This window comes from Microcaecilia unicolor, chromosome 13 (assembly GCF_901765095.1).
Source record: "Microcaecilia unicolor chromosome 13, aMicUni1.1, whole genome shotgun sequence".
NCBI classification, from domain to species: domain Eukaryota; kingdom Metazoa; phylum Chordata; class Amphibia; order Gymnophiona; family Siphonopidae; genus Microcaecilia; species Microcaecilia unicolor.
Genome location: NC_044043.1, coordinates 77,731,484 through 77,756,489, shown reverse-complemented (window position 1 = coordinate 77,756,489; position 25,006 = coordinate 77,731,484). Strand labels below are relative to the sequence as shown.

Below are 25,006 nucleotides of genomic sequence, written 5' to 3'. Positions count from 1 at the left end.
CAATTTTGACTGAGGCCAGATATCTTTCGTGGTCTGGCCTCCTGCTCCTGGCTTCCTGAAATACTTCTAGATAGCTTTACTGCATAGACTTAGAGGTCCTTTTACTAAGGTACACTAATGCGGAATTAGAAAAGGTTCAAAGAGCGACCAAAATGATAAAGAGGATGGAACTCCTCTCGTTTGAGGAAAGGCTAAAGAGGTTAGGGCTCTTCAGCTTGGAAAAGAGACAGATGACGGGAGGTATGATTGAGGTCTACACCTGAGTGGTGCAGTGGCGTAGCCAGAAGACAATTTTTGGGTGGGCCAGCGGGTTGGATGGGTGGGCACTACAACCCCCCCCCCCCCCCCCGCACACACACACAGCGCGCAGCACATTAAAAGTTATCGGCGCTGCCTCCACTCACCTTCTCCCACCGTGGCGCTGCCTCCTCTCCTGCACTTCATGGTCTCCGTCTCCCACCCCCGCAGCAGCGCTCTATCGGCGCTGCCTGCTTGACAGCTGACAGACGCGGCGCGACGATGTCCTGCTCCGGGACCTTCCCTCTGCCGCGTGCAATCCACCCTGCGTAAACAGGAAGTTGAATCAACGCGGCAGAGGGAAGGTCCCGGAGCAGGAGGACGTCGCGCAGTGTCTTGTCAGCTGTCAGGCAGGCAGCGCTGATAGCAAATTGAAAGCGCTGCCGTGAGGTTGGAAGACAGAGACCGCGAAGTGCAGGAGAGGAGGCAGCGCTACGGCGGGGGTGGGAGAAGGTGAGGATGGGCCTGAGACGAAACTGGGTGGGCCTGGGCCCATCCAGGCCCACCCGTAGCTATGCCCCTGGAGTGGTGTAGAACGAGTAGAAGTAAATCAATTTTTTTACTTGTTCCAAAAGTACAAAGACTAGGGAAGTTACATAGAAATACTTTTAAAATAAATAGGAGGAAATATTTTTTCTTTTAACAAACAGTTAAGCTCTGGAACTCTTTGCCGGAGGAGGTGGTAACAGCGTTTAGTGTATCTGGGTTTAAAAAAGGTTTGGATAAGTTCCTGGAGGAAAAGTCCATAATCTGCTGTTGAGACAGACATGGGGGAAACAACTCCAAAGCCCCCTCCCCCCATTGCTAAGCCACTGGAGCATGGAAAGAATCCCCACACTGAACATTGCCAGCTGAATTAGCACCCAATATTCAGTGCTGGACCATTTCCGGGTACCGGCACTGAATATTGGAGGCTAAATGTGGGTAACAGGATGCCTGAGCTTATTTGGGCCTGGCCGATATTCAGCTGGGGCCCACGTAAGAGAGCTTCTGAAGGAAAGATTGATGCAGGCTGTTCAAACAAAATCATTCTCATGATATCTCTTTCTTCATTTTGGTGCTGTAGCTTGTCCAGCAGGGACCTTTGGAGAGCGCTGTGAGGAGAGGTGCAATTGTAAGCAAGGAGCCACTTGTCATCATGCCACTGGGATCTGTATTTGTCCTAGAGGCTGGAGGGGTGACCGCTGTGAAAAAGGTATGAGCATCAACCTTCTTGTGGAAAATTCTAACAGTGGCTCAATCAAAGGCATCGCACGTCTTGCAGAGAATCCAAGTAACTGGAACTCCGAGTTAACATTGTACTGACTGTGTAACTTTAATTTACAGGTGTTCATTATTCAAAGCAAGTTATCCACCAGGTTCTATAAAGGTCGCCCAAAGTTGGATGCAGGTCCCAGATGCGCGCGGAAGCTAATTAGTCAATTAGATGCCAACAATCAATTATTGGAGTTAATTGGCACTAATTATAAGTTATATGTACATCTGTCCTACCCCCCTATTAAGCAACATGGGTGGCTAAATTTCATAGTGTGTACCTCCAAAAGGGGTGTGGCTATGGGAGGGGCATGCTCAGAAATTAGATGCCATATTATAGAATACTTGGATTTCCGTGTCCAACTGCCATCAGTTAGGCGCAAACATTTACACCAGGTTTCAGCAGGCATAAGTCCTCATGCCCAAAGTTGGGCGCGGGAATCTGCTCTAAGCACTATTCTATAAGTGTCGCTTAGCGCTAAGCGGGCTTTATAGACTTGGGCGCTCAGTGCTGATCAGAACAGTACCTAACTTTCAGCGCCATTTACTGCATCTGGCCGTGTATATTCACTGGCCTCCGGTAAACACAGAACTTGCTTCTCCGTATATTTGTTAAAAAAACACGGGGTCCGGATAAACCCTTTGAATATTGGTTTCATTGTACCAAGGTGGTTTACAACCAAACGTACATAAAACAATAATAGCTACTGCTGATCAATAACAACTAACAATGCATTATTGATTGATAGTGTGCACAGTTGATGATATTTCTCCCTGAAATGGAAAACAATAAAAAAAAAAAACAACTTAAATAAGCAAAACTAATTTCATAAATGAACATTTTTGGCCTGCACGCTCCCGATAGCTACCAGATCGAAGGTCTGTCTTTTCCATAAGGGCTCATTTAAAGAATGATCCGGTTGATATACGAAGTGATATAAGCGGGCAGGGAAGGCCTTTTTTTCTCTTTAATAAGCACTTAGCAGGCCAGGCGCCTTTATTCTGCAGCACTTCACTGCGCTGCCATGCTGAGCAGATTGGGAGAAGGAATAGCCTAGTGGTCACTGATAACTAGGGGAAGCCCAGTTCAAATCCTGCTGCTGCTTCTTGGGATCTTGGTCAAGTCACTTAACCCTCCATTGTCTCAGGTACAAACTTATATTGTTAATCACCTGCAGACGAAGAAATACCTAATGTATCTTAAAGTAAATCACATTGAGCTACTACTCAAAAAAAAAAGGTGCAATCTAAATCCAGAAAAAGGGTCAATGTTTAAAAGGGTTTAACCGGGCAGGGGAGGCTCCTGCCTGGTTAAACCTCATGAGCTAGCCAGCTGCAGATATTCAGTGGCGCTTAACCGGTTACTACCACTAAAATTGTCCAGTAACCAGCCATTCCCTAATTGGCTAGGTTAGAGGCGGTCTGGAGCCAGGGCTTGGGTGGAGCCAACACCTAGCCAATGAATAGTCTGCTAACTGGCTCATAAATGGGCCGATGATCTGAAGACCCACGCTGTTCCAAAGAGTGCTTTAAAATTAGTGCAGGAACAGCGCGGGGGCTTTAACGTCCCTATGATCAGAGCTAATAGCATGCAAATATAGGCATTCTATTATTTATTTAGATTTTGTTCACATCTTTTTCAGTAGTAGCTCAAGGTGAGTTACATTCAGGTACACTGGATATTTCTCTGTCCCAGGTGAGCTCACAATCTAAGTTTGTACCTGAGGCAATGGAGGGTTAAGTGACTTGCCCAAGATCACAAGGAGCAGCAGTGGGATTTGAACCAGCCACCTCTGGATTGCAAGACCAGTTCTCTAACCATTAGGCCACTCCTCCACTATAGCAGCATTCCATGTAGAATCTCAAATAGTAGCAACAGAATTTCAAATAGTAGCAACATTCCATGTAGACCAACATTCCATGTAAAATCTCAGATAGTAGCAACATAATCTCAAATAATTTATTTGGATTTTGCTCACACGTTTTTCAGTAGTAGCTCAAGGTGAGTTACATTCAGGTACACTGGATATTTCTCTGTCCCAGGGGAGCTCACAATCTAAGTTTGTACCTGAGGCAATGGAGGGTTAAGTGACTTGCCCAAGATCACAAGGAGCAGCAGTGGGATTTGAACCAGCCACCTCTGGATTGCAAGACCGGTGCTCTAACCACTAGGCCACTCCTCCACTCCAGAATCTTGCTATTCTTTGGGTTCTACATGGAATGTCGCTACTCTTTGAGATTCTGCATGGAATCTTGTCACTCTTTAAGATTCCAGAATCTTATTTATTTAGATTTTGCTCACACCTTTTTCAGTAGTAGCTCAAGGTGAGTTACATTCAGGTACACTGGATATTTCTCTGTCCCAGGGGAGCTCACAATCTAGGTTTGTACCTGAGGCAAAGGAGGGTTAAGTGACTTGCCCAAGATCACAAGGAGCAGCAGTGGGATTTGAACCGGCCACCTCTGAATTGCAAGACCGGTGCTCTAACCACCAGGCCACTCCTCCATTCCGCTTAGTTCTGTTCATAGGGGTACTTCTTCAGGAGGATTGTGTTCCTGGGCATGCGTCCAAGGCAGAATCCTCCCGCAAAAGAGGTTTGACAGGTCCGGGATTTTGAGCTGTATAGGAGAGACAGGTGATAATACAATTTGATTAAAGAGTTTTGAGATTTTTGTACAAGAGAGTGTATAAAAGTAATTAATATTAGTACATGCAGGAGGGAGTTTGCAGAGGTTCCGTACAATGGTTCAGGCTAGAAAAGGAGTACTTATTTCTTTCTGCTAAAGTCTGATGAGAGCCTTCAGGTGAAGAACTATCTGCTTCCTCTTTGTAGCATGCCTGCCTGGCTCCTATGGAAAGGACTGTGCAGGAAAGTGCCACTGTCCCCCAGGAAGCGCCTGCAATCACATCACTGGGAGCTGCAACTGCCCTCCGGGATTCACAGGCAGTGGATGCGAACAAGGTAAGCCTGAATGACTGATTCCAACCGATCAGTATTCTCATAATATTATCCAAGCTTCTGCAAACCCTCACGCTGACAATAAGCCAGTGAGATTCATTCATGCCGCAAAACCTAGAAATGCCTTAAGAATGCAAAACAAAGAATCTAGTTGGCGAGCTGGAGGCCAGACCCAAGTGCATAGGCCATTAATTGTTGTCTTAGATTGTCTACATTGTCTGTCCATCGGAATTACGGAGCTCGTGCCATATTTTTTCTCATATTGCAAGCAAGAGATTTGGGCAGGCTCTAGCTATATTCTACTGCATTCACTGGAAGTTATCCACTATGTAGAATCTAAATGCTGAATCTTGGAGAACTGAGGCCTTCTTAAATTGTAGAGTATGACCTTTACCAACCTTGAAATTCATGCCGATACTAACTCCCACAGAGTGTTCACAGCAAGTTAGCTTAGGTCATAGTACTGCATACTACAGTGCTGGAGGCTCGATTTTGAGTGCCCTGTACAAAGGGGCTGGTGAAACTTAGGGAGGGAGGAAAGATGGCCTGCCGCTGCTATAGTGACCCCTCAGGTGAGAATGGTGCTGACTGTTCATTTCAAGAACAGCCCAGGCATGTCGTTTGCAGTGAGGGTGTTATAAAAAGGGAAATATGCACTGGGGAGAAAATAAATTGTAAATGTGTATTTTTTTCTGCCTCTCACATGGCGGGAATGTCATGTTTTCTTAGCATAACCCTCTCCCATAGCTGATACCATGAACTGATTTCTTGTGCTGAATTTTATTTATTTAAATTGATATTTAAATCAATGCAGGAACAAGAAAATTCAAAAGAAAAAAAGCTCACAGGGATACAGAGACTCCCCTCTCCCCCCCCCCCCCCCAATTAATTAATTAATTAAATACATAAAAAGAAATAAAAAAAATCACGAAAATCAATTTCTACTTGGTATAAGCAATAGGCATTATTTCATTATTTAACTTCTCTCTCAATCAATAAATGTTCTGACTGTTCTGGATCATGAAAAACATAATTAGAACTTGAAAATTTAATTAAACACTTGCAGGGGAACATCAAAAAGAAGTTAGCTGTATCTGCAAACACTTACGGTTTCAGGAAAAATGTTCATTTTATCACCACAAAAATGGACATCTTTCTTTTTAAAGTAAGCTTTCAGTATAGCTATTTTATCTTTCGCCCTAATTTGTGCATAACGAGCTAATTAGCACTGATAATTGGCTTAACAATTATTGACACTAATTACATTTAATTGGAATTTACACACGGAAATTTAGGTGTGGGATCTGAGCCTAAATTTTACACGCGAGTTCAAAAAGGGGGCATGGAAATGGGAGGGTTATGAATGGGACGGAGGGTTTCCTAAAATTAATGCATGAAGTTATAGAATAAGGGGGAAATGCGCCTAATTCAGTTGGTGCAAACAGCCCTGCATAAAGTTAAGCACGATTCCCGGGCGTAAGTTCTATTCTATAAACAGTATGACTTATAGAATAGCACTTTTTTCAGCGCTAATATTTAAGCACCATATATAGAATTCACGCCTTGATGGTCTTCTCAAACTGATGAATTTACAGCCATATGGGGAGCAAGGGCGTAGCTATGGGGGGCTGGCCCCCACAAATTTCATCCGGGCCCCTGGTTTGGCTGGCGGGGTCCCCAACCCCCGCCAGCTGAAGCCTTCTTCAGCGCTGGTCTGTCCGGCGCAGCCACGTTCGATGCCCTGCTCTTTCTTCTTGCTCTGCGTCAGCGTGCACAGGAGGAGCAAGAAGAAAGAAGAGCAGGGCAGCAAATGCGGCTGCGCTGGAGAGACCGGCGCTGAAGAAGGCTTCGGCTGGTGGGGGTTGGAGACCCCCACCAGCAAAGGTATTTGTTGGCGAGGCGGGCGGGCAGGCGAGGTGGGTGGGGGATGAGGAGGCGCAGGCAGGTGGGGGGGGCGGGCGGGCGGCAGGGCAGCCCTCAAAATGTGCCCCCAACCTCGGGCTCTGGCCCCCTCCCATCGTATAGTCTGGCTACGCCCCTGTTTGGGAGAGAAGGGTTAAGCTTTTGGAAACATGGTTAGAGTGAAACTGAGACCATTTAGGGGGAAATTCAAGTTTGCCCAAAGTTAGATGTCAGGATGATGTGAGCTAAGTGCAAATTCTATAACAACAGTTCCACACGGAACTGCCTTTATAGAATAGTCCGCATTCTTGTGAGGCGTAGTAATGATCGTATTCTTTTACCATGTGCCTAATCTCCTATGGCTCCACCCACTTTGGAGTAAAACACGATAGAAATTAAGCATGTGGCTTATAGAATAGGGTATAAGACATTTCCACACGTAACTACTAGTAGGCTACAGTTAACACGTGCTAAGTTTAGTTGATTGATCCTTAGCGCCAATTAATCTGTTAAGTTGTGATGGAAATGGAAACCATGCATGGAATTCCACGCCTGACTTTGGGTGCTTATATATAGAATTTGAGGGTTAATGTTCTGGTTTGTTGCTTTCTTTTTCTACAGTGTGTTTGCCTGGTACTTTTGGTGTGAACTGCGGTCAGTTCTGTCAATGTTCTGGGAAGAACCAAAACTGTCACCCCATCACTGGAGAGTGCATTTGTGCACCGGGGTTCCACGGCCAGGACTGTCAGCTAGGTGAATTTCATCTTCTGATTTCTCTCTTCTAGAAGGGCACATCTCTGTGACTTGTTCAGAATGTGATTTGTGACCACACACAGCACGGTTCACTGAGGGGTGACATGTGCTTGCAATCACAGCACCAAGGGCCTTCAAGGTTGGGATAAACACTGTCTGAGGTACGGCGTTCATCAGAGTTACAAGACAGAGCATTCTTGGTTTTTCCTTGACAAAGTTTGGGATACTCTTCTTTTTTTTGGCATTTAAAAGTCTAGTCTGATCGAGATTGAAGGGGGGCAGACTGAAGAAAAATGTCAGGAAGTATTTTTTCACGGAGAGAGTGGTGGATACTTGGAGAACTCTTTTATTGATAAAAATGGAAAACAAGAACAATAACAGTAATATCAAAAATACAGCAAGAGAGTATCAACATATGTACAAATTCAAAAACCACCCAATCCCTTCCCCCCCCACCCCAAACCCAAATAAAACCAAACCCCACGAAAACAAATTATTTGGAATGCCCTCCCGCAGGAGGTGGTGGAGATGAAAACGGTAACGGAATTCAAACATGTGTGGGATAAACATAAAGGAATCCTGTGCAGAAGGAATGGATCCTCAAAAGCTTAGCTGAGATTGGGTGGCAGAGCTGTTGGGGGGGGGGGGGGGGGAGGCGGGGCTGGTGGTTGGGAGGCGGGGCTAGTGTTGGGCAAGACTTCTACGGTCTATGCCCAGAAAATGGCAGATACAAATCAAGGTGAGGTATAAACAAAAAGTAGCACATATGAGTTTATCTTGTTGGGCAGACTGGATGGACCGTGCAGGTCTTTTTCTGCCGTCATCTACTATGTTACTATTTCTTTGACCCCTGATATAGGTGTTTAGTGCCAAAACACGGCCCGTGTTGAGTCAGTGAATAAAGGACTAATGTTTATCCCAGCCTTGAAAGCTCTTGGTGTGTTTTTTCTGTGCTTCTGTATTGTGTGCTTTGACCCTCTCCGTGTTGATGTGCTTGCTATCATTAATCTTGCATTAAGAAATGTCTTTGTATCTCTCTGGTAGCTGCATTGAATTCTATGTCCCATAGGTCTTCCATGTTGGAAGCTGTGTGCCATATTTGCATGCACACTGAGTACTGCAGAATTCATGTGCTGAGCCATATGTTCTGGGTGTCTTGGGACTGTGTCTCCAAACAGATTACTTTTATATATAGAGTGACATTAATGAACCTCATTCCTAAGTCAAGTTATGTTGGTGTGTTCACAATCCCAGAGTCTCTTGTACTGACCTGTGTAAAACTGAGACTAAAAGGACAAGAGGATAGGGTTAAATGGCCATTTTTCTCAATGGAGGAGGGTGAATAGTGGAGTGCCGCAGGGGTCTGTTCTGGGACCGGTGCTATTTAATATATTTATACATGATACGTAAATCAGAACGACGAGTGAGGTGATTAAATTTGCAGATGAGACAAAACTATTCAAAGTTATCAAAACAATCGGTTTGTGAAAAATTGCAAGAAGACCTTAGGAATTTAATGTAGATAAATGCAAAGTGATACACATTGGGAAGAATAATCCGAATCATAGTTACCTGATGCTAGGGTCCACATTAGGAGTCAGCACTCAAGAAAAGGATCTAGGTGTCATTGTAGAATGTAGACAATACGCTGAAATATTCTGCCCAGTTTGCGGCAGTGGCCAAAAAAAAAGCAAACAGGATGTTAGGAATTATTAGGAAAGGGATGCAAAATAAGACCAAGAATATTTTAATGCCTCTGTATCACTCCATGGTGCACCCTCACCTTAAGTATTGCGTTCAATTCTGGTCACTGTATCTTAAAAAAGATATAAAATTCGAAAAGGTTCAAAGAAGAGTGACCAAAATGATAAAGAGGATGAACTCCTCCCATATGAGGAAAGCCTAAAGAGGTTAGGGCTCTACAGCTTGGAAAAGAGATGGCTGAGGGGGGATATGATTGAGGTCTCTGCAAAATCCTGAGTGGTGTAGAACAAGTAAAACTGAATTGATTTTTCACTCTTTCAGAAACTACAAAGACCAGGGGACACTCAAAGAAATTACATGGAAATATTTTTTCACTCAAAGAATAGTTAAGCTCAGGAACTTGCCGCTGGAGGATGTGGTAACAGCGGTTAGCATGTCTGGGTTTAAAAAAGGTTTTTACAAGTTCCTGGAGGAAACGTCCATAGTCTGTTATTGAGATGGACAAGGGGGAAGCCACTGCTTGCCCCGAGATTGGTAGCATGAAATGTTGCTACTAATTGGGTTTCTAACAGATACTTGTGACCTGGATTGGCCACTGCTGGAAGCATGATACTGGGCTAGATGGACCATTTGTCTGAATCATTGTGGCTATTCTTATGTTTTTACATTCTTATGACATGATGGGGAAAATCTTTTAAATGTCTTTTCACATGCATATGCCTTTATAATGCATACAAGGTCTCTTCTCAAGTTACTCCATATGTACAAAAACACCCAATAACAAGTTCAGCAGGTGCGTCCCTTGTACATGACCCAGGTGCTGCAACTTTGGTTGAGGACTTGGGTGGTTGTGGGGAGGATTCATGAAGTGAATACATTGGTTATAAAATGTACACCCGTATGAGACTTCAGCCTTATACATGTACACCTGCTCCTAAGTTGTCGCAATTTTTATAGGTACTTCTGTGGTTTTTTTTAAATTTTTTAAAAATCATTTTACTTAATTACATTCACATTTATCACGTAAATGTAAGGAAAAAACAGAAATTAATGTAAGGAAAAAGAAAAAACATTTTCTCTCAACAATATATATATAATTCACAATTGGGGGAATCCAAGATCAGGAAAACAATCTCAAAGAAAATAAGAAAAACACCAAGTGGTTAATCTTACAAATTCATATTTTCCTAGGGAGGAAGGTTAATCGGTATTTGCAGCCGATACAGTGGTAACTAAAGGAAGTTGCTGCAGAGGGTTCTTCATCTGTTCTTTTAACTCCACAAACTCTTGTAATTTCTTGGGTTCAACAAATAAGTAATAAGGAAATAAAACACTTACAAAGGAATCGCTCTAGGAAGGTCCCAGCTAGGGCAATGATTCTTGGCTTACTTCTGTGTTTTTATAAAATATTCTTCAAAAAGCAGCTTGGTGATCTGTTATAAAATTACTGTTCATGAGTCAATCCTACAGCGTTAAATGGTGGTCTGCTTCATCTTTTAATGCTAGTTTCTAACATACGTAATAAAAATACACAATAAATCGAAATAAAATAAAGCAAAACAAAGAAAATAAGATGATACTGTTATATTCCACTAACTAAATACGTTTTTTTTGACTAGCTTTCAAAGGGCAGAACCTTCTCCCTCAGGTAAGGGATGAGCAAAAGATGACAATATCAGAATATTTATCAGAATTTAGACACTGGTATTTCATTTCTTATGGCTATGCACAAAATAGCTTTGAAGGAATTTATCTGGGCCCCTAGCTAGGTAGCTCGATAAATCCCTGGGGATGAAAATTTAGCTCCCCTCCACTCACACTGGCTAACTGTTGCCAGTGAGTTTCTAAGCATAGCCACATAAGAAAAGAATGGATCCAAGAAAAGGAAATTATGCACAGAGATTTGGGTGAACTGTGCCCCCAGGTAATGCAGATGTAAAATCCACAGGTCATCCTCTTAATTTTAATTGATCTGGGGATGTGCAGAGATATTCTTGCTAGGACATTGTTTTGTATATCTTTGACATTTTTACTTTTTCAGAATGCTCTCCTGGTCTCTATGGACCCAACTGTGAGAGAACCTGTAAGTGCAAGAATGGTGGACTGTGCGACACCACCACAGGGACGTGTCAGTGCCCAGCTGGATACCTTGGAGCAGACTGTAGTAATGGTGAGTGTGTGCAGATTTGCACATGGACTTCCAGGGGTTAAAGTAGGCCACTTAAGCTTATGCGGGTGTCAGCTGAATATCTGTGGCACCCACATAAGCCCCGGCTCCTCCCCAACATGGCCCCTGGCCTGCTCCTGACCAGCCTACTTGTTTGGAGGCCAGTCAGAGGCGATATTCAGGGGCACTGCCCAGTTTAGTGCCACTGAATATTGGCGGTTAGACAGGGACGGGCAATTTAAGCAGGCCAGAGCCTCTCCAGCCCGCTTAAATCACTCTGAATATTGGCCTCAGAGTTTATTGAACAGTCAGACTCGACATGGCCGTATTTCGGCCAACGGACCTACCTCAGGAGTCCTCTCAATGGAACTGTACAGTGTACTTGTTAAGGTGGCATATGCCTGAACTCAGGAAAGGATTGTGGAATCCTGTGGAGCATAGCACAGAAGTAGTTGACCTAAAAAAAACCCCAGCATATATTGATGCCGTTGAGTTTCCAGATAGTGGCATGGTGGTGACAACGGATATTCAGCGGCACTATTTGCTTACTGCTGAGTGGTTAAATCCCGCTGAATATCGACTCCTCTAATTATTTACATTTATAAATTTTGCTTAGGATATAGAAATAGTTTTGAACTGTGTTCTATTTTGTTCCTTAGAGGCCGGCATCCTGCAGTTGTCATGCAGTTTTGTTAGCATGTATTCCTGGAATAGACTTCCTGAGTCAGTACATCATGCTCTCTGGCCCTATTCAAATTTAGGCTAAAAGCCCACCTTTTTGAGGCTGCTTTTAACTCTTAACACCCTATTCCCATTTTTTAATCATTCCCATAATAAATAACCCCTAATCCCTTATTTGACCTGTTTGTCTTGAATAGATTTTGTCTGTTGAACAGGGATTGTCTTGTGTTTAAATCTAGACTGAAAGCCCACCTCTTTAACATTGCTTTTGACTCGTAACCACTTGTAACCACTCGCCTCCACCTACCCTCCTCTCCTCCTTCCTGTACACATTAATTGATTTGATTTGCTTACTTTATTTTTTGTCTGTTAGATTGTAAGCTCTTTGAGCAGGGACTGTCTTTCTTCTATGTTTGTGCAGCGCTGCGTATGCCTTGTAGCGCTATAGAAATGCTAAATAGTAGTAGTAGTAGTTGTCTCTTTCACAGAAGCTCTTCCATATTTTTTTTTTCAGCATGTCCTGTTGGTCACTTTGGCGAGGATTGTGCCCAAGCCTGTTCCTGTGGAGAGGGAGCTACCTGCAACCCTGTGACTGGTATTTGCATTTGTGCAGCCGGAAGGACTGGGCCTAACTGCGAGCAGGGTGAGATCTAAATGCTAATGTAAACTATGATATGTATCGCAAAAATAAGTTGCAAACAATGCAAAAAAAAAAAAAAAAGCATTTTAAACTTACTTATCTTCAAAGGCTACACACAGGTGATGTATGACTAAACCAGGAGCTGTTTGGGTTTCTGTCAGGTACTTTTGACCTGGATTGACCACTGTTGGAAGCAGGATGTTGGGCTAGATGGACCACTGGTCTGACCCAGTGGCCATTCTTCAGTTTTTACGTTCTAGTAGCAAGTGAAAGCATAATTTGACACCCAAGTCCTATAGTTAAGATCCCCATTGACATTCCTAGGGGAGGGCGGTGGGTGCGGTCCGCCCCAGGTGCACGCCGCTGGGGGGGTTGGAGGGTGCCACACGTGCCTGTCCTTCGTTCGTTCCATGCTCCCTCTGCCTCGGAACAGGTTACTTCCTGTTCCGGGGCAGAGGGAGCATGGAACGAAGGACAGGCGTGCGCGGCACCCCCCCCCCAGCAGCGTGCACCCGGGGGGGGGGTTCTTTCGCGGGGGGGGGGGGGTGTCGCGCTGCATCCGGGGGGGGGCACTGCACCTGGGGGGGCGGGGCACATCGGCGATCCGCCCCGGGTGTCAGCCCCCCTAGGAACGCAACTGAAGATCCCCAAACAAATCTTGTTTTTCAGGCACATGACGAAGGTCCATAGGTGATGTGTAAAACCAGGATTGGCTCAGGCTTTGTTCTTATGATTTGTTGCTGTCAGGTCACCTTAGATCTACAACGTAGTTTATGAAAAACAATCCTAAATTAACTTCTATCTTTTTCAAGGAACGCATGCTGATAGATATTTACTTGATCCTTTCCAACCCTACCTTTCTCCTACAGGCTGCCAGAAAGATCATTATGGGCCAGACTGCAAACTGTCATGTTCCTGCAGGAATGGGGGACTTTGCAATCCAGTCAACGGATCCTGCTCTTGTGGCCTCGGCTGGACGGGAAGTTCCTGTGAACACGGTAGAACCGTTTTGTCCATCCTTTTGATGTTCCTGAAATTAGCCATTTAGGGCTGGATTCTATATAAGGCAACTTAAATGTAGGCGTGTTGAAATAACGTGCATAGCACTATTCTATAAACCGCATCTACAGTAAGACGTGGTTTATAGAATAGCGCATTGGCGGGGGGGAACACATGTACATTTAGGCGTGGCCATTTACGCCACGCCTAAATGTAAATGGCCATGCCTAGATATATGCACATTCCCCCGAATTCTATAACAATGAGTGTAAATGTGATAGACATCCCCAACACACCTACACTCCTCCCATGGCTGAGCCCCCTTTTCAGCTATGCACGTTGGAATTTATACGCGCGCCTCTTTTTAGAATATGCTTAAAAAGAAGCGTGCTTAAATTCCAATTATTGTCAGTTAGTGATGATAATTGGTTGTTATCAGCAAATTATCATGACTAATTGGCTCATTACTCAATTGAGTAGCACACATAAATTGGCCACGCGCACAATTTAACACGAGCTACTTGTTGCCAGGGCCCCCGTAGGTTTGGCCCTGCCCCCCCCCCCCCCCCCCCCCGCTGCCAACCCCTTCGACCCCCCCCTCCCGCTGCCAATCCTCCCCCTCAGACTCACAGAAACAGAAGCCTGCCCTTGCAGATCAGCAACGCGGCCGCGCCGGAGAAGAGGACTTTCGGCTGGTGGGGGTTGGGGACCCCCACCAGCAAAGGTACCCAACGGTGGCAGTGGCGGGAAGAGGGGGTCGAAAGGGTTGGCGCCGGGGGGGTCAAAGGTGGTGGCGGAGGGGGAGTAAAAAATGGCGTGGGGGATCGGCGGCACCGGGGGGGGGGCTAAAATGTGCCCTTTCACCTTGGGCTCTGGACCTCCCTCCTGCCGATGTCTGGCTGCACCCCTGTTTGTCGTGCCTTATTGTCTGACGAGGATTTTATGCTTTTTGACCATACGTTAAGGGGTTAATTCTATAAAGTGGGCGCTAACATGTAATTGTTTCGAATACTGGCGTTTACTCACATATGTGTAAATATACATGTGCAAATACCAAGATTTTGCTGAAGTGCTTTTCTGTAAATATGTGCATATCTTATATAGTGTGTATTTAACAGATGGGTGTCCATATAGGCAGAGTATGGGCAGGGCTTAAATTTATACATATAGCGTACAGAATATTGTAAATTATGGGCCTGATATTCAGCTGGCGCCAGTCAGTGTTTTGCTGACCGTCACTGGCGTTAAACCCAGGGCCGTGTCCAGGCACCAGCATTGGATTTCCCGGTTTGCGGAGCCAGCTAGTCCGTAGCCAGTTAACTTGCTATGGGCCACTGCATAAAGATAGGCCTGACTTTTATGTGGTCTTATTTATGTACCACCTTTTTGAAGGAATTCACTCAAGTCGGTGTGCAGCATACAGATAACCTGGCCAGTTAAGTGCATTGCTCTTAACCAGCAGAGTGCCAACTCCATCCCCGGAACGCCCCCAAAATAGCCGGTATGCATTTCAGTGCTAACTGGTTATTTTCAGCAGCATTAATCAGTTAAGTGCCACTGAGGATTAGCGGTTAGCCCCGAACAGGTGATTTAACTTCCAGGAGCCATTTCTGGCTGCTTATTGACCCATATGTGTTTAGGAGAATCAAAAAGCAAGGGATGTGTTCGGGGGGGGGGGGGGGGGATCAGAAGGGGAGATGTGTGCGGGAGGATCAAAAGATGAAGTATGTGTTGGGGGGGGGGGGGGATGGAAAGGTGAAGGGATGAGTGTGGGTGGGGAGACTGAAAGGGAATGGAGTGGAGGAGTGGCCTAGTGGTTAGGGTGGTGGACTTTGGTCCTGAGGAACTGAGTTTGATTCCCACTTCAGGCACAGGCAGCTCCTTGTGACTCTGGGCAAGTCACTTAACCCTCCATTGCCCCATGTAAGCCGCATTGAGCCTGCCATGAGTGGGAAAGCATGGGGTACAAATGTAACAAAATTAAAATAGATACTATTGGAGATTCTACATGGAATGTTGCTATTCCACTAGCAACATTCCATGTAGAAGCCTGCGCGGCCACATTGGTGATCTGCAAGGGCCAACTTCTACATGGAATGTAGCAACAGTGGAGGAGTGGCCTAGTGGTTAGGGTGGTGGACTCTGGTCCTGAGGAACTGAGTTCGATTCCCACTTCAGGCACAGGCAGCTCCTTGTGACTCTGGGCAAGTCACTTAACCCTCCATTGCCCCATGTAAGCTGCATTGAGCCTGCCATGAGTGGGAAAGTGCAGGGTACAAATGTAACAAAAAATAAATGTGTGTGTTGAGGGGCTGGGGATTGGAAGGCATGTGATATGTTGAGAGGATGTGCGGTCTTTCTTTCTTGCACATGTAACATGGTTCCCAGTAGCACTATAGCAATATATGGCAGTCCAGGTCATACATTAGCATTTTTCAATACTATAATAGATGTTACTGTAGAAATGTTAATAATGTGTATAGAAGATGAAATGCATTATGCTCTTGTTTTTAGTATTAATTATTTTTTTTTTACAGAGTGTCCTGCTGGCAAATATGGGCCTAACTGCCAACTGGACTGTGCCTGTCAGCATAATGGAACTTGCAGTGGAATGACCGGGACTTGTCACTGCTTAAGGGGGTATTTTGGGCATTCCTGTGAACACTGTAAGTTTGTATAATACTGTTCCACTTTTGTCACTTCACAATATTACCCTGAGTACAGACGTCTCTTGCACTGCTCGCTCTGTTTCTAAGTGGGTGGTAGAAAACATGATGCAGTACGGATGCAAAGTGATGAAGGGACTGTGATAATTTCACACCAAATTCTATAAATGGCACCCAAAGTTAGGCACACAATTTGGTACGCAGTCATAGAATAGGGTTGGTTATGTCCATAACTTAATTAGCTAATTGGCGCTAAATTGGCGGCTCATTGGCATAAAGTAACCAATAATTGGCCTTAACAAACATTCATTCACATTAATTTGTAGTTATGTGTGTAACTGCCATTAGTCACAATTCTGTAAGCTGCGCATGCAAAATCTATCACATGCAATTGCACAGCGGCGTGGTCCTGGGAGGGGCATGGGCGGCTCAGAGGCATACGTCAAAACAGAAGAACACAAGCCCTCGCAGTCTCAAAAGCACAAAACACAGTGAAGGTGACTTGGAAACAATGAAAAGACGATAAACTAACTTTATTAGACAATCATCCGAGACTTGACACGAGTCGTGTTTCAGCCAAAATAGAGCTTGCATCAAGAGGCTTCGAAAGGATGCTCACTGTTGAGCAACTGGTAGCTATCAGTGTGGCGTTCTTAAATACATACAAGTCTATCTCGCCAATATCCCACAATTTATGGGTCTCAAAGCAATTCTAGTAACACTTCACGTAGTCTTGCTTTGGCTAAACCTCGTACATTGTGGGACATTGGCGAGATAGACTTGTGCATATTTAAGAACCCTCTAAATAGACACTATAGGTGGTGGTAGGAGTAGGTTTTATAAAGTTATCAACAATTAATAACTCCCACTACTATATATAGAAGAAAAGAAATGATAACTAAACCACGGTGGTTGTAAGTTATACTAACCACCCCAGTGATATTGAAATTTGGGGGGAAAAAAGCCTCAAGGTGCTACAGGATCAAAATATGACCTCACTAGCAACACATGATCCCGTTGACCAATCGCTGGTCATAAGGGGATTAGTACCTCATCATGGGCAAAAAGAAAACACCCCAAAATTCTCATACATTCATTTAAACTCAATGGAGCGCATATCCTACTTTCATATCTCAATGTAAATTATAACTTCTTAACTGCCACTAGACCAATCATCATAAAATGTTCATAGAAAAAACTTAGCTTCTTGGTTAGCGTTCTGTTCTGATGGTTGCCTCATCCTCCACTTCCTTGGCCATATTTAAGAACGCCATACTGATAGCTACCAGTTGCTCAATAGTGAACATCCTTTTCATGCAGGCCACTTTGGCCGAGACACGACTTGTGTCGAGTCTTGGGTGATTATCTAATAAAGTTGTTGATCGTTGGCATATCATCTTTTCATTGTTTCCAAGTCACCTTTGCTGTGTTTTGAGTGGCTTAGAAGCATGTCAGGCAGTTACACGCACTGGTTATAGAATACTAGCATTTACGCACCTGCCTACAGTTAACTGTGAGCATTTACACCAGCCATTGAGCTAGCATAAGTGCTCGCACCTAAAGTTAGGCACGTAAATATGAACAATTGCACATAGAATTTGCGCTTAGCTTGCATCACCCCAACCTAACTGTAGGTGGCCTTTATTGAATTTCCCTTTTATTGTATATCGTATGTTGGTCTATGTATTGGATGATGTGTGTGTTGTTGGAAGTCACCTAGAATATGTTGTGTGCAGGTGTATAACAAGGTTTATAAATAGATGGATAGGTAGGTAAAAAGGTACCAGATTGGGGCCAGTGGAGAGTTTCCACCTTCCACTGCAGCTAAAATGAGGAAGAGGGAGCAAGTCGCAAAAGGTTCTGGTTTAGCGACCAGTCAGAAAATCATTGGGTAAACCCCCGCTTAAGGCTGGTCACTTGGAACTACTCGACGTATAATGAGGATCGCTGTAGGAAGCAACTCAGGATGTATTTCCTCGTCTTCTGTAGAACATAAATCCAACCCTTAGAATGAGAATCCAAAGTGTTGAACGCTCATCTAACCAGTCTTCAAATGCATCCCTTCCCAGCATGCCCTCCTGGCTTCCATGGTGACAACTGTCGGGAAGTGTGTGATTGTGAGAACGACGCCTCCTGTGACCATGTAACTGGCCAGTGCCTGTGCCCTGCTGGTTTCCACGGAGTCTATTGCGAAGAAGGTAAATGTAAACATTTATCCTCAACCCCAACTTTTCGAAACCGAGAATCCTGTGTTAATGTATACGTATAAAAAGGGACTAATAGCAGTATATTTTGACATTACTCCTTTTGGAGGAGGAGCAAAACAGACACTGGGGCTTCATTTGTTTTCAGAGAACACCTTTTTGATTGGTTGCAGTTGGGAAATCAAAAATCTCTAAAAAGATGAGTACATAGTCCCTAGATTGTGTCACACTGAAGTACTGATGTTTGTTTATAGCTGTGATGTAGCTGCAAAGATGAATCCTTAGAACTTGTAATGAGATTTCTTGAATGGATTGCCGAGGCCTACCATGAATCACCACTACGGTGATGTGGTCTTATCAGGTTCAAAACTGGATGGCAACTCCGTTATAGAAATGTAGGTGAGTCATGGGCCATTATGTATTGGCACCAAGGCTCAGAACATCTCTAGACCTTGACAGCTAGAAAGTGGGAGGCCATGCATGTGTCGTCTTCTTCATTCATAACTAGCCAGTGCCTCTCTGGAAAGTGAATGTAGCATCAGAATATTGGCTCAAACAAACTACAGCAGTGCACTGGCGTAGGAAGGGGGGGCGGTCCGCCCCGGGTGCACGCCGCTGGGGGGGGTGTCGGCTCCATGCTGGTGCACTGCCCTCTCTGCCCCGGAACAGGTTACTTCCTGTTCCGGGACACAGAGAGCAGTGAATTAGCGCGGAGCCGCCACACCCCAGCAACGTGCAGTCGGGGCGGATCGGCCCTCCCGCCCGTCCTTCGCTGCAGGTATGCGCTCCGGGGGGGGGGGGAGGTATGCGCTCCGGGGGGGGGGGGGGTGCGCCGTGGCGACCCGCCCCGGGTGTCATCTCCCCTCGCTACGGCTCTGCAGCAGTGTATATAGATTATATGCAGCGTAATTCAGGCCTTGACAAATTTCCTTTGGACCTAGGAGCCAGCGCATGCAGGTGGGAGAGGAGGAATGCCCCTCTGAATGTTTGCTGCTTATCTTTAGGACCTGATTTACAAAGTCTCTTTTTTTTCCCTACTCTGTGTTTATAGTGCAAAAAATCCCTTCAGTATATCAGGCTCTTAAATATAATATCAAGTCCACACCAATCCCCAGTGCATGTTTTCTCTCATTCCTTCCTCATTCCTACTAGTCTTTTCCTCTCACACACATATCTCCGCTTCTGCCCTCAGAACTCTCTCTCAATGACCCCCCCCCCCCCCCACCAATATTCTGCTGACACTCTATCTAATGCACCGTCTTGCCCCAACCTCTTTGCTGTCTTTCTTTTCAGCTCATGTCCCAGGCTCAATTTTATTCAATGCAGTTTGACTGGGATTTTGCCTTCACCTTTTGGTCACATGGATCCCGTTAACGCGCGGCCATTAAAAGAAATGACCGCGTGAGCATGTAACAGCACCGATTTTATAGTCGGTAAGCGCTCACGGGGTAATCCTACGCTAGCCAGTTAGCGCACAGTAATGTACCACACTAATTAGTGCAGGAATGCCCACTCTCTGCATCCCTGACACACTCCATCCCCCAAAAATAACGATTTGGCAGTTACCACTGGATGCCTGAGTGTAGTAAGTGCGTGATGAAAGGGCCCTTTTACTATTTTCACTTTGTTATTTATCCTGGTACCAGAATGTGATGAAGGGACATTTGGACACAACTGCCAGCAGTCATGTGACTGTGAAGGGACTACACCTTGTGACCCAACTTCTGGACTATGTCTGTGTCCATCAGGCAAATCGGGGACCAGATGTGACATTGGTGAGTATAAAGAACAGCACCCTTTAGTACATAATTCTTGTACAGCCGAATTCACATTACAGTGCAGCCTCTTCGTTTTGGTCAACAGAATTTGGGGCCCTTTTACAAAGGTGCGCTGAAAAATGGCTTGCGGTAGTGTAGACGCGTGTTTTGGGCGCGCACAGAATCGTTTTTCAGTGCACCTGTAAAAAATGCCTTTTTAAAATTTATGCAGAAAACGGACGTGTGGCAAAATGTGGACGAGCGGTAAAATCTCGCACGTTAGCCAGGCGGTAATGACCTATGTGCGTCAAATGCCACTTGGTGTGCATCCGATATGCGCGTCCAAAAATAATTTTTCGGACGCACGCCAAAAATGAAATTACCGCAAGAGCCACGCGGTAGCCGGGTGGTAACTCCATTTTGGAGTGCGTTGGCCGAACGTAACATAATAGCATAGTAAATGACTGCAGATAAAGACCTGTACGGTCCATCCAGTGTGCCCAACAAGATAAACTCATTTTACATGGTATGTGATACTTTATATGTATACCCGAGTTTGATTTGTCCTTGCCTTTCTCAGGGCACAGACCGTAGAAGTCTGCCCAGCACTCTTTTTGTACTAAAAGTTCTGAAGATTCTAGAATCCTAAAGAGTTACAAGATTCCGGAATCCCAAAGAGTTATAAGATTCCGGAATTCCAATTACCAACAACATTCCATGTAGAACCCCAAAGAGTAACATAGTAAATGATGGCAGATAAAGACCTGAACGGTCCATCCAGTCTTCCCAACAAGATAAACTCATTTTACATGGTATGCGATACTTTATATGTATACCCGAGTTTGATTTGTGCTTGACACTGAAGATGCGGCGTAGACGCTTACACGGCTTAGTTAAAGGGCCCCTTTATTTGGAAAATTGTTTTGCTCTCTAAACACTGAAAGATGCCCTTCTGTAACTTGGCCATGTTGGCGGAGGTTCTCCTGCGGCTTAAGTGTTGCCTTTACTAAAGATAAGTGCTGCTTTTGAGTTACTTCAAGCAGTTAAAGTGCAGTTAAGATATATCTTCTTGAATTATGAAGCAATATAAAAAACAGAAAAAAATGTTTAAAAAAAGCAAAAATCAAGCTTTCTAGAGAATAATTGGGTTGATCTATGAGGATTTGGGCCTCAGCCATTTTGTTGGATGAACATTGCAATATTACGTTCGTATGGTGAGAGCAGCATTAATATCTGAGGATCCCCAAAAGAATGTAGATAGTAGATCAAAGTGACTATTTTAAAATGTGATGACTACTACTACTACTATATAGCATTTCTATAGCACTACAAAGCATACGCAGCGCTGCACAAACATAGAAGAAAGACAGTCCCTGCTCAAAGATCTTACAATCTAGTAAACAAAAAATAAAGCAAACAAATCAATTAATGTGTAGAGGAAAGAGGAGGGTAGGTGGAGGCAAGTGGATACAAGTGGTTACGAGTCAAAAGCAATGTTAAAGGGGTGGGCTTTCAATCTAGATTTAAAGATGGTCAAGGATGGGGCAAGACGTAGGGGCTCAGGAAGTCTATTCCAGGCATAGGGCGCAGCGTGACAGAAGGAGCGAAGTCTGGAGTTGGCAGTAGCGGAGAAGGGAACAGATAAGAAGGATTTATCCAGGGAACGGAGTGCACGGGAAGGGGTGTAGGGAAGGACGAGTGTGGAGAGATACTGGGGAGCAGCAGAGTGAGTACATTTATAGATTATTAGAAGAAGTTTGAACAGGATGCGAAAATGGATAGGGAGCCAGTGAAGCGACTTGAGGAGAGGGTAGTATGAGTAAAGCGACCCTGGCGGAAGAAGAGACGGGCAGCAGAGTTTTGAACCGACTGGAGAGGGGAGAGGTGACTAAGTGGGAGGCCAGCAAGAAGCAGATTGCAGTAGTCTAAACGAGAGGTGACAAGGGTGTGGATGAGGGTTTTGGTAGAGTGCTCGGAAAGAAAGGGGCGGATTTTACGGATGTTGGAAAGAAAGAAACAACAGGTCTTGGCAATCTGCTGGATATGAGCAGAGAAGGAGAGAGAAGAGTCAAAGATGACCCCAAGGTTTCGAGCTGAGGAGACAGGGAGAATGAGAGAGCCAACAACAGAAATAGAAAACGGGGGGAGCGGGGAGGTGGGTTTGGGGGGGAAAATGAGAAGCTCGGTTTTGGTCATATTTAATTTCAGGTGGCATTGAGACATCCAGACAGCAATGTCAGACAAGCACGCTGAATCTTTTTGGTTTGGATGCAAGGTGAGATATCAGGGGTAGAAAGGTAGATTTGGGAGTCATCAGCATAGAGATGGTAGGAAAAGCCATGGGATGAGATTAATGAACCAAGGGAAGAAGTGTAGATAGAAAAGAGGAGGGGACCAAGAACGGAACCCTGAGGTACGCCAGCAGGCAGAGGGATAGAAGTAGAAGAGGATCCACCAGAGTGAACACTAAAGGTGCGGAAGGAGAGGTAGGAAGAGATGAGATGAGTAATGGTTAAAGGAATTAAAATTAATTGATTGGCAGAATACATTGTTGTTTGGGACAAAATATATGTGATATTGGTACACAAAAAATATTGGTCTACTAAATTTAAGTACTTCTGTAAGTGTAGCAGGGCTAACCCAGCTAACCATGAAGACTGTCCTGAATCCTCTTGCATCCCAAGATTTTGTAACGCCTACCAATTAGGGTGATGCATGAAGAACTGATTTAAAGTTTCATCTGATAGGTTAACTCTGCTCTCTTTTTTTTTTGTCCAGAGTAACTTGATGGCCCACTCATTACTACAAATGTTGTGGGAAACATGCTAGATTAAACTCCTAAGGATCTTACATTTTGAGATTGAAAAACAATACTTGTGGTTGGTAACTGCGCATTAATAGTGTCTGCAGGAGCTGAACCGATCAGAGCCTGTGGTTTCCATCATTTGGTTAGAAAAGACGTATGGATGGATGACATTTAAATAGAATATATTTTTTTGCATGCCAGTTAGTAAAAGGAAAGGACAACATTTTACTTGGATTCCTGTCCTGCTTTTTTTGCTACCACAAGCAAAACACAGTGTCTCTGTGGGTAAACTGTTCATAAAGTTATATATTCACTGCTAATTCTATATCATAATAAGGGCCAGAATTATTAAAAGGGTTTCTTTCAATAAGGGGAAGGGAGTTATCAATATGGGCTTCTTTTATTCTATCACAGGGTTACATTTTATGCAATGGAACAGTAGCCCACGTTGATAACTCCTCCCCCACCCCTTAGTGTTTCTGGAGAAAATGCTTAGTACTTCTGAGTTTTAATTTTAACAAATTACTAAGCAAGGTCTGTCTGTCAAAGTGCCTCCGACTGCAGTGGGTATTTATTTTATTTATTTATTTTTTATTTATAGCATTTATACCCCACTCTTTCCCGCTCGATAGCAGGCTCAGTGCGGCTTACAATGTCTAGGTACATAGTATCACAGGGATAACACAATTTAAGGGTACGAAGTATCACAGAGGTACTACAATGTATGGGTAAAAAATGTAATTAAGATAATACAGTTGTATAGAGAAGGATAAAAGGAAGAGATGTGGGGGAAGGATTAAGGCATGTTTAATGTTATTGGTGTAGGTTAGAACAAAAAAACAGCACCACGGGCCTTTAAAATGGAACAAAGTTCTTTAATGAATGAGCCTTGACCCGACACGGGCCGTGTTTCGGCGACTAGCACCTGCGTCAGGGGTCACAGTGATGACGTGGAAAACTTGGGGAATAACTCGAATATTTTCATCTACAATATTCCTTACCCCACGTCTCACGTAGCAAAAGTTATAAAGCACCAAGGCACCTTCACTTTCAAATGGATAGGCTTGTTTGAAGAGGTATGTTTTCAGCATCTTTCGGAAGCGTAGATGTTCGTTTGTTGTTCAGATGAGTCTTGGTATGGTGTTCCAAAGTTGGCTGCCTATAACTGAGAAGTTGGATACATAGTAGGTTTTGTATTTGAGACCTTTGCAATTAGGCAGGTGAAGATTGAGATATGTTCGAGAGGATTTGGACCTGTTCCTGGCTGGAAGGTCGATTAAATTGGTCATGTAACTTGGAGATTCTCTGTGGAGGATCTTGTGGATCAGTGTGTGGACTTTGAAGTTTATTCGTTCTTTAATGGGGAGCCAGTGGAGTTTTTCACGGAGAGGTGTTGCACTTTCGAACCGAGATTTACCAAAAATGAGTCTGGCTGCCGTGTTTTGGGTGGTTTGGAGTTTTTTTAGAATGTGGGCTTTGCATCCAATGAAGATACTGTTGCAGTAGTCAGCGTGGGTGAGTACTGTTGATTGGACCAGATTGTGGAACATTTTTGGGGGGAGGAATGGTTTTACTCTTTTCAATACCCACATCATGTTGAACATCTTCTTTGTTATGGCTTTTGCGTGAGTTTCTAGAGTTAGATGGTTGTTTAACGTTACTCCTAGGATTTTCAAGTTGTCGGATATTGGAATTGTAACGTCGGGGATGATTAGGGTGGTTGGGAGTAGATTGGAGTGTCTTGAAGAGAGGATTAAGCATTGAGTTTTTTCTTTGTTCAGTTTCATTTTGAAGGCATTGGCCCAGGAGGCTAAGATGTTCATTCCAGTGGATACTTTATCAGAGATTTATGCAAGGTTGGATTTAAAAGGTATGAATATGGTGACGTCATCAGCATAAATGAAAAGGTTTAGGCCAGCTTTGGATAGGGACTTAGCCAGAGGGATCATCAGAATGTTGAAAAGGATCGGGGATAGAGGCGATCCTTGAGGAACTCCGCATTGTGAGGTCCACGCAGATGATATCGATGAGGTTGATTTGACTTGGTATGTTCTGGTAGTGATGAAACTTTTTATCCATTTAATGATGTTTCCGCCTAACCCTAGTTTGTCCAGAAGTTTTGTAAGAATATCGTGGTCTACCATGTCAAATACGCTGGATAGATCGAACTGCAGAAGAAGTATATTGTTGCCAATTGAAATTTCTTGTTTGAACTT

General features: G+C 44.3%; 1 protein-coding gene across 2 annotated transcripts in view; it reads left to right on the top strand.

The window, feature by feature from the left end:
• The window catches only part of MEGF6 (multiple EGF like domains 6), a 458,871-nt gene that overhangs the window by 422,053 nt on the left and 11,812 nt on the right, over positions 1-25,006 (top strand). For both annotated transcript variants that reach the window (XM_030185804.1, XM_030185805.1), the window contains 9 exons: positions 1,364-1,492; positions 4,386-4,514; positions 7,035-7,166; positions 10,912-11,040; positions 12,233-12,361; positions 13,228-13,356; positions 15,895-16,023; positions 18,093-18,221; positions 19,874-20,002. In XM_030185804.1, the coding sequence (XP_030041664.1) occupies positions 1,364-1,492; positions 4,386-4,514; positions 7,035-7,166; positions 10,912-11,040; positions 12,233-12,361; positions 13,228-13,356; positions 15,895-16,023; positions 18,093-18,221; positions 19,874-20,002 (1,164 nt within the window). The remainder of the gene's footprint in view (positions 1-1,363; positions 1,493-4,385; positions 4,515-7,034; positions 7,167-10,911; positions 11,041-12,232; positions 12,362-13,227; positions 13,357-15,894; positions 16,024-18,092; positions 18,222-19,873; positions 20,003-25,006) is intronic.